This window comes from Spea bombifrons, chromosome 10 (genome assembly GCF_027358695.1).
Source record: "Spea bombifrons isolate aSpeBom1 chromosome 10, aSpeBom1.2.pri, whole genome shotgun sequence".
Classification (NCBI taxonomy): Eukaryota; Metazoa; Chordata; class Amphibia; order Anura; family Pelobatidae; genus Spea; species Spea bombifrons.
The window spans coordinates 556,329-566,214 of record NC_071096.1 but is presented as its reverse complement, the minus strand read 5'-3'; the positions used below and the strand labels follow the sequence as shown (position 1 = coordinate 566,214).

The window sequence follows — 9,886 nt, the reverse complement described above, 5'->3', positions numbered from 1 at the left end:
ACTAGTCGGTTACCTGCCTTTTATTACTATGTTACTAGTCGGTTATCTTTCTTTTATTACTATGTTACTAGTCGGTTACCTGCCTTTTATTACTATGTTACTAGTCGGTTACCTGCCTTTTATTACTATGTTACTAGTCGGTTATCTTTCTTTTATTACTATGTTACTAGTCGGTTACCTGCCTTTTATTACTATGTTACTAGTCGGTTATCTTTCTTTTATTACTATGTTACTAGTCGGTTATCTTTCTTTTATTACTATGTTACTAGTCGGTTACTTTTCTTTTATTACTATGTTACTAGTCGGTTATCTTTCGTTTATTACTATGTTACTAGTCGGTTACTTTTCTTTTATTACTATGTTACTAGTCGGTTACCTGCCTTTTATTACTATGTTACTAGTCGGTTACCTGCCTTTTATTACTATGTTACTAGTCGGTTACCTGCCTTTTATTACTATGTTACTAGTCGGTTAGATTTCTTTTATTACTATGTTACTAGTCGGTTACCTTTCTTTTATTACTATGTTACTAGTCGGTTAGATTTCTTTTATTACTATGTTACTAGTCGGTTATCTTTCTTTTATTACTATGTTACTAGTCGGTTAGATTTCTTTTATTACTATGTTACTAGTCGGTTAGATTTCTTTTATTACTATGTTACTAGTCGGTTACTTGCCTTTTATTACTATGTTACTAGTCGGTTACCGGCCTTTTATTACTGTGTTACTAGTCGATTACCTTTCTTTTATTACTATGTTACTAGTCGGTTACCTTTCTTTTGTTACTATGTTACTAGTCAGTTAGATTTCTTTTATTACTATGTTACTAGTCGGTTAGATTTCTTTTATTACTATGTTACTAGTCGGTTAGATTTCTTTTATTACTATGTTACTAGTCGGTTACCTGCCTTTTATTACTATGTTACTAGTCGGTTACCGGCCTTTTATTACTGTGTTACTAGTCGATTACCTTTCTTTTATTACTATGTTACTAGTCGGTTACCTTTCTTTTGTTACTATGTTACTAGTCAGTTAGATTTCTTTTATTACTATGTTACTAGTCGATTACCTTTCTTTTATTACTATGTTACTAGTCGGTTAGATTTCTTTTATTACTGTGTTACTAGTCGGTTACCGGCCTTTTATTACTATGTTACTAGTCGATTACCTTTCTTTTATTACTATGTTACTAGTCGGTTAGATTTCTTTTATTACTATGTTACTAGTCGGTTACCTTTCTTTTATTACTATGTTACTAGTCGGTTAGATTTCTTTTATTACTATGTTACTAGTCGGTTACCTTTCTTTTATTACTATGTTACTAGTCGGTTAGATTTCTTTTATTACTATGTTACTAGTTGGTTAGATTTCTTTTATTACTATGTTACTAGTCGATTACCTTTCTTTTATTACTATGTTACTAGTCGATTACCTTTCTTTTATTACTATGTTACTATGTGGTGTCGTTTATCTCGGTTGTAAGCTCGTTTGCGGCGGGTCCTCCTCTCCTGTGGTCTCTTTGTTATAATTATAAGTCAATTTGTTAAGTTACATACTACTTGTTATGTCCTGTCTACCTATTGTACAGCGCTACGGAATTTGATGGCGCTATATAAAACAATAAGTAATAATAATAATTGCCGGGCTCCTGTGCTTCCCTTTGCTGTCCCACAGTGGGCTTGTTATGGTGACACCCTGGCCTCAGATGGTGGCTTCAGGGAGCTCCACCAATCCAGCGGCACCTTAGGCAGTGATGTGGTCTAGAGCACGCATGTGATTGGTGAGCTGCCTGCGTGTGTCACATGAGGGGTGTGAACCAAAGGAAAGGGGAAGGGAGGAATGTGAACGCGGACATCATTCTGCCAGCACAAAGGAGCTGCATGGAGACTGCCAGATAACAGCACAGGTAACGGCAGCTATGGCCCCAGGAGCTTGCAATCTAATCTCATGACTGCTATGCACAGTGAGGATCTTGTTTGCCCAGCTTCGGTAGAAGTGGGGGATATTGAGGTATATGGAATACCGGGGTATCCGACACCCCCGGCAAAAGCTTTTGTTACATGTTTCATGATACACACGTATGAGCTCCACACGTAATGCGTGTGAAAGGGTTCGCACGTGAAAGAGAGTCTGATGGGGGGGGATGTCGTTGTCGTGATGTGTCTCCTGTGGGATGTTGGGAAGATAACCGGTCAGTGGTGGGGTGTGAATTGCTGGATGTGCTGTATCTGCTCTGCCCCTCCAAATACAGCTGTCAACCTCCGTGGCGGATTGTGCCTGGCGGGTGCTGCCATCAGATATCCAGCGGCATAAGGTACAGCGCATGCACAGGGGCATTATAACCGCACCATTAGACTGCAAGCTCTCTGCCTCAAGGTCCCACCGTACCTGAAACATTGAGTGGGATGTTGGTGAGCGGTCATCACACGGAGAGGCTGGTGTCGGGGACTGTACGGCTAGAGACCGATGAGCCCTCGCCTCCGAGGCCTGGCGGTTAAACCCGCGCCCTATAATGTGCTGATTTAGGTAAATGTTTAGGGAACGGCTTGGAGACCGTGGCCGTCTGACGCTGCATCAGAGGAAGAGAGAGCTTTCGGTCGAGATGACGCCTAATATATCTAAATATTCTACCAAACCTCCCAGCGCGCGCCGGTACCCGTGATACGGGGCATCAGAGCTTGTGGGATGGCAGCAATTATTTGCCCCTGGGTGTGAAAGCACTAGAGATACATTGGTGGGGGGCGAGCAGATTTGCCATTAATGAGCCGTATTATTTAGATGGGCTTTTATGCAGCATAGAGACTGATGTGCACATGGATTGCTAGCTCTTCTGCAGAGATACACAGTTCCTGTCCAAACTCTTTGCCAAATGGGCCAGAGGACCCTCTCATTGGCCAGCGGGGGGGGGTGTAGGTGGCCAGAATGTAGCTTCTATACAGTATACGGTGCTGTGTAGTGCGTGGAGCATCAGCTGCAGTGTTTATTGCTCTTATCTTGAGAATATTGCATCTTGGGGTCACAGATCACGTTCCAAGGTCTTTTATGCTGATATTTGGGAACGTCAGCGGGGTTCGTACGGCGGATGGTTTTCCCCTTCAGGGAGGTGAACCAGTCGGTAAAAAGACCCATTTTATTTCCGTTTTAGACGTGTTTAGGGCTGCGGGGTGCCGGCCCGTCAGTTATTTTGTCTAGTAGCCAAATTACTAAAGAAGTGTTACGAGCATGAAGGGGAAACGTCCGTGAAAACGCGACCCCCCCTGGGATTTATCTATACATTATACCGGGGCCGGCTCACCGATTTAACTATACATTTTTATAGTTTTTATAGACTTCTAGGGGTTCTGCTGAGATGGTTTCAGGAAGCTCTAGCTTCCCTTCGGTACAGCTGCCTCAGGACAGTCCCCTGCTGTTTGTGCCGGGGGAATTATAGGGGGTCTGGGTCTTGTATCTGGATCCCACCCGTCTCCATGCCCCGTGTGAGGCTCTAGAATGTCCTCGGTAATATCAATTCACTCCTTTTTCTTCGCAGAGTAAAATGGGTGAACGCCGGCGAGGAACCGCACCGAAAGGAGGGCCGAAAAAAATCAGCAACGGGCAGAGCAAGGATCAGGGGCAATGGGGGCGAGCCTGGTAAGAGAAACCGAATCAGCCCCAGAGTGCGGATTGTACAGTTCATGTTTGTGATGAACCCTCTCAGGACCGCCGCCGTATGTTTAAGGACTTGACGTGATTTTAAATCACCAAGAGGGCCCTGCGAGCTCCTGTAGGACCTTAAAACACGTAACCCAATAAAGTGGTACATGTAAAGGGTTAAACACACATGATGTACCGTATATTCCGGCGTATAAGACGACTTTTTAACCCCAGAAAATCTTCTCAAAAGTCGAGGTCGTCTTATACGCCGGGTACTAACCGAGTACCGGGTACTTACCCAGCCGGAGATTCCCATGAAGCCACAAATCTCTAGGGGAGGGGCGAGTGAAGAAGCCGCCTCCCCTGGGCCGGTCTTCAGGGCCACGCCGAGGTAGGTGCAAGATCGTGATCTCCCCAACTAGCCCTGATCGGCAGAGCTGGTTGGGGAGATCACGACCTCCCTCTAACTAAACCAACATTAGGGAGCTCGAGGTCTGGCACTTCAGACCTCGGCTTCCCTGCTCCCTAATCACTACGCGCCGGCTATTGATGCCGAGAGCGGTAATGACGTCATGTCCCGGCAACGGCATCAATTGCCGGCGCGTAATGATGAGGGAGCAGTAAAGTGTGTGTAAGGGCAGTGTATGCATGTATATGTCTGTATAACAACCAGCCAATCACCGGTAAGGTACATCGCTTGCCGTGATTGGCTGGTTGTTGTATGCTGGGTAGAGGGGTAGTCTTAAACAGCGAGTATAGCCCAAACTCTATATTTTAACTGGAAAAGTTAGGGGTCGTCTTATACGCCCAGTCATTTATACGCCGGAATATACGGTATCTCCCAGCTCTGCAGACAACCGACCGCTGGGTCATTATTCATATTGTTTGCCTAAATGTGTTTTTTCTTGTGTATTAACTCCGTGTGTGCTGGCAGGGAAGTGGATTGGTTTTCCTTGGGCAGCGTGGTGTTCCTGCTGATGTTCGCCCCGCTCATCGTGTATTATTTCGTGATGTCATGTGACCAGTACCAGTGCTCCCTGGCCGCCCCTGTCCTGGACATATACTCAGGCAAAGCCCAACTCTCTGACATCTGGCAGAAGACTCCCCGCCTCAGCTGGACGGCTGTCCAGATCTACACCGTCTGGGTTCTATTCCAGGTGAGGATCCGGCACAGGCTGCCGCGAACTTGGAGAGTTAATTGTAAGCCTTTGGGCATCATCGTTGCCATAGAAATGAGCGAGATATTTAGACGTTGGCGGCCGGGGTGGTAATGAAGCAGCTAATCTGAATAATATTGCTCTGTGTGCTAGGCGTTCCTTTACGTGGCAATCCCTGATGTTTGCCACAAGTTCCTGCCCGGGTATGTTGGAGGCGTTCAGGACGGAGCGCGCACCCCCGCCGGTGAGTACAGCGCTACGGAACATGATGGCGCTATATAAAACCAATAATACTATAATATAATACTATATACAGCAATATAGTACTATAATACTATATAATAAGAATATTACTAATCAGGTGCCTCCGGTAACAGCCATTTTACTGACTAAAAGCCACAATTGGTGGCATTCAGGCCCTGATTGAACCAGAATCATGATTCAGCAACGGTGCAATGCTCTGTCACACGATTCAGCAACGGTGCAATGCTCTGTTACACGATTCAGCAACGGTGCAATGCTCTGTCACACGATTCAGCAACGGTGCAATGCTCTGTTACACGATTCAGCAACGGGGCAATGCTCTGTTACACGATTCAGCAACGGGGCAATGCTCTGTTACACGATTCAGCAACGGTGCAATGCTCTGTTACACGATTCAGCAACGGTGCAATGCTCCGTCACACGATTCAGCAACGGTGCAATGCTCTGTTACACGATTCAGCAACGGTGCAATGCTCTGTTACATGATTCAGCAACGGTGCAATGCTCTGTTACACGATTCAGCAACGGTGCAATGCTCTGTCACACGATTCAGCAACGGTGCAATGCTCTGTTACATGATTCAGCAACGGTGCAATGCTCTGTCACACGATTCAGCAACGGTGCAATGCTCTGTTACACGATTCAGCAACGGTGCAATGCTCTGTTACACGATTCAGCAACGGTGCAATGCTCTGTCACACGATTCAGCAACGGTGCAATGCTCTGTCACACGATTCAGCAACGGTGCAATGCTCTGTCACACGATTCAGCAACGGTGCAATGCTCTGTTACACGATTCAGCGACGGTGCAATGCTCCGTCACACGATTCAGCAACGGTGCAATGCTCTGTTACACGATTCAGCAACGGTGCAATGCTCTGTCACACGATTCAGCAACGGTGCAATGCTCTGTCACACGATTCAGCAACGGTGCAATGCTCTGTCACACGATTCAGCAACGGTGCAATGCTCTGTTACACGATTCAGCAACGGTGCAATGCTCTGTTACACGATTCAGCAACGGTGCAATGCTCTGTTACACGATTCAGCAACGGTGCAATGCTCTGTCACACGATTCAGCAACGGTGCAATGCTCTGCTGTTACAGGTATAATTAACAAGTACGAAGTGAACGGTCTGCAGGCCTGGATCCTCACGCACATCCTCTGGTTTGCGAACGCTTATCACTTTCACTGGTTCTCCCCGACCATCATCGTGGATAACTGGATCCCGCTGCTGTGGTGCGCCAATATTTTGGGATACGCCGTCTCCAGCTTTGTTCTGGTGAAAGCCTACTTCTTCCCGACATGCGCAGATGACTGGTACGTACCCCCCCGTGTTCCCGTTACACGCTGGTTATGGGGCCAGGTTTATTAGTGAAACATGCGCAGGGTGGAGCGCTTGTTACTGCGATGTGAGGCCCCTTTATAGGAAGCGCTGGTTTCGGGGCTCGGTGGTCTTTATAACAACCATTTCTTGTTTTTCTCTGCTTTTAGCAAATTCACTGGAAACTTCTTCTATGACTACATGATGGGCATTGAATTTAACCCCCGCATCGGAAAGTGGTTCGATTTCAAGCTGTTTTTTAATGGCCGCCCTGGGATTGTTGCCTGGACCCTGATTAACCTCTCCTATGCCGCTAAGCAGCAGGAACTGTACGGCCAGGTCACCAACTCCATGATTCTTGTGAACCTTCTCCAGGTGAGCGTCGAGCGTCCAGCGCAGAGAAAGCAATAGGAGGGCGTAAAATATATCTATATATATATATATATATACGTATCCAAGTCTACCCGCGAGTGCCAGACGTCCCCCGTCACCGGCGGCAAATCCCAGGCTGTGATTAAAGGATATTCCCAAAATCAGTCAGATCCTCGGGACAAATTCCCTGAACTCCTGGCTTTTGGGGTGACCCCTGAGGCAGACCTCTGGGTCATTTTTTGGGGTTATGTATAGAGGCGTAACGAGCTCGCAGTAGAAGCAACACCTAAAATTTTACTGGGATGAATAAACAGAAGCAGCAGCTTTGGTATGTACGGATACTATACTGCGACACACGTCAGTAACACGTCTGCGTCATGGCGTAACGATTACAATGCAGTATTGGGCGTTACGTTCTTGGCCTGGGGCAGTTTTAGGCACCCCGGTGCTTTTATTTTGTGTTGCCGATAATATTAACGCTTCCGATCACCCCGTGTTCGCAGGCCATATACGTTGTGGACTTTTTCTGGAATGAGGCCTGGTACCTGAAAACTATAGACATCTGTCACGATCACTTCGGCTGGTACCTCGGATGGGGCGACTGTGTGTGGCTGCCATATCTCTACACTCTCCAGGTAATACGTCTGTCCGTCTACGTAAGGAATTTATCAACAGATACAATCATTCTGAAAAGATATTGTGCCGCCATCTACAGAAACTCGACACAGGACAGGGAGCCCACCCTATAAAATGCCCTAATAGCAGAGCTCAGGCCAGGGGGCTGAGCGCCGCATCACCCACCCTATAAAATACCCTAATAGCGGAGCTCAGGGCAGGGAGCCGAGCGCCGCATCACCCACCCTATAAAATACCCTAATAGCAGAGCTCAGGGCAGGGGGCCGAGCGCCGCATCACCCACCCTATAAAATACCCTAATAGCGGAGCTCAGGGCAGGGAGCCGAGCGCCGCATCACCCACCCTATAAAATACCCTAATAGCGGAGCTCAGGGCAGGGGGCCGAGCGCCGCATCACCCACCCTATAAAATACCCTAATAGCAGAGCTCAGGGCAGGGGGCTGAGCGCCGCATCACCCACCCTATAAAATACCCTAATAGCAGAGCTCAGGCCAGGGGGCCGAGCGCCGCATCACCCACCCTATAAAATACCCTAATAGCGGAGCTCAGGGCAGGGGGCTGAGCGCCGCATCACCCACCCTATAAAATACCCTAATAGCAGAGCTCAGGGCAGGGGGCTGAGCGCCGCATCACCCACCCTATAAAATACCCTAATAGCAGAGCTCAGGGCAGGGGGCTGAGCGCCGCATCACCCACCCTATAAAATACGTATTGCTGCCCCCGCAGTGTGTGGGACTCACAGAAGCACTTTATGCGAATCGGTCAGTAATATATGAAAATGATGTGTCGTGGGAAACGTGGCCGATGTGGTCACCCTAGTGCAGGTGCACTCCAGCTGCTGCAGGACTACATCTCCCATAATGCTCTTTCACCTAAGGGGCTGGCTGAGGAGGATGGGAGATGTAGTCCTGCAGCAGCTGGAGCGCCGCAGGTTGGACGCCCCTGCCCTAGTGCAAAGGTTTTCACTTACATACGTGTGGATGTGGATCTATGTACATGTTTCTACAATCATCAGAAATTGTGCCAGTAACGGCTTCCTTTCCCCCCGCAGGGTTTATATCTGGTGTATAATCCGGTTCAGCTGTCCACGCCGGCCGCCGTGGGAATTCTTCTCTTCGGTCTGGTCGGATACTATATTTTCCGGATGACGAACCATCAGAAAGACTTGTTCCGACGCACTGACGGCAACTGCAAAATATGGGGCCAGCGACCCAAATACATAGAGTGTTCGTACACGTCGGTGGACGGCAAGCGGCACCACAGCAAGCTGATGATCAGCGGGTTCTGGGGGGTGGCCCGCCACTTCAACTACACGGGGGATCTGATGGGATCCCTGGCCTACTGCCTGGCGTGCGGCTTCGACCACCTCCTGCCGTATTTCTACATTATATACATGTTCATTTTACTCGTCCACCGCTGTATACGAGACGAGCACCGCTGCTCCAGCAAGTACGGCAAGGACTGGAAGCTGTACACGGACGCCGTGGCCTACAGACTGCTCCCCGGCGTCTTTTAGAGCGGCCTTCCGGAAGAGGCCGGCTTTATACTTTTTGGACAGATTTGACGAGTTCTGATTTGGAACCCGTTGGCAGCAGATACTTGAATCTGTAACCTGCATTCAGAGTGCTCGGGCGTCATGCCCATCACCCTCAGCAGTGTCAGGCCCATCACCCTCAGCAGTGTCAGGCCCATCACCCTCAGCTGTATCAGGTGTTTTTTTACCGTCGCATTTCCTCCTTGCCTGAATAAAGTTTTACACCTCCTGATCTGTGCTTCTGATTGGTGCATCGGGGGGTCCGAGCGGCGTGGTGCAGGACTGACCATTGGCTGTAGGGGGAGGGCGTATGTCACATGACCATCTACAGTGAACAACTCCCAATACCCGGCAAAGGAGGTATGATGTAAGACTAACAATCCCATCGGCCCCGCTCGGGGCACAAGGGCCAGTCCCCGCAGTCTTTAGAGAAAAGGATCTCCTGCAGACGCTCTCCGCTGCTGAACATGGCGTATGCGTTATTTAATGAGGGGCAGGTTGTTAGGGTAACGGGGCAGAATCAGCAACCAGTCCGGATTTAGTTTTTTAAATTGATATAATTTGATTTATTCCAAAATCACCCCGTCAGACACCAGCTGGGGGTGGATCTGCCCCCGTACCCCTCCCCGCTGCTGCGGTGGTTATAACACAGACACACTACCCCACACCCCGGCTGCACCGTCACCGTCATTAAATGCTTAATTTTCTATGATTCTTATGAGGGTATAAATAGAAAATTAACCCTTAATATTTTATAAAGGGGTAACAGTTACTTCGCGCAACACACTCCCAATATCCAATCCCCAGAGACCGCCACATGCGGCAGAATGCCCCGGAATGTGGAAAATAACAGCCCCAGCTACTGGAGCTGCTACATCACTGTAACTCCCAGCACCCTCAGCAAACCAGGAACCCCAGAAAGTCTCCACAACTGGCACATCCTTATCTAGCAATCCAACTCCCAT

At 48.1% G+C, this 9,886-nt stretch overlaps 1 protein-coding gene across 1 annotated transcript; it reads left to right on the top strand.

Moving 5' to 3' along the window:
* The first annotated feature begins 1,789 nt into the window (after positions 1-1,789).
* On the top strand, positions 1,790-9,153 carry DHCR7 (7-dehydrocholesterol reductase). The gene is made up of 8 exons (XM_053448408.1): positions 1,790-1,906; positions 3,530-3,630; positions 4,568-4,790; positions 4,944-5,034; positions 6,162-6,375; positions 6,550-6,754; positions 7,255-7,386; positions 8,439-9,153. Exons 2-8 carry the CDS (start codon positions 3,536-3,538, stop codon positions 8,901-8,903), a joined length of 1,425 nt encoding a protein of 474 aa, XP_053304383.1. The 5' UTR covers positions 1,790-1,906; positions 3,530-3,535; the 3' UTR covers positions 8,904-9,153.
* Positions 9,154-9,886: the final 733 nt, after the last annotated feature.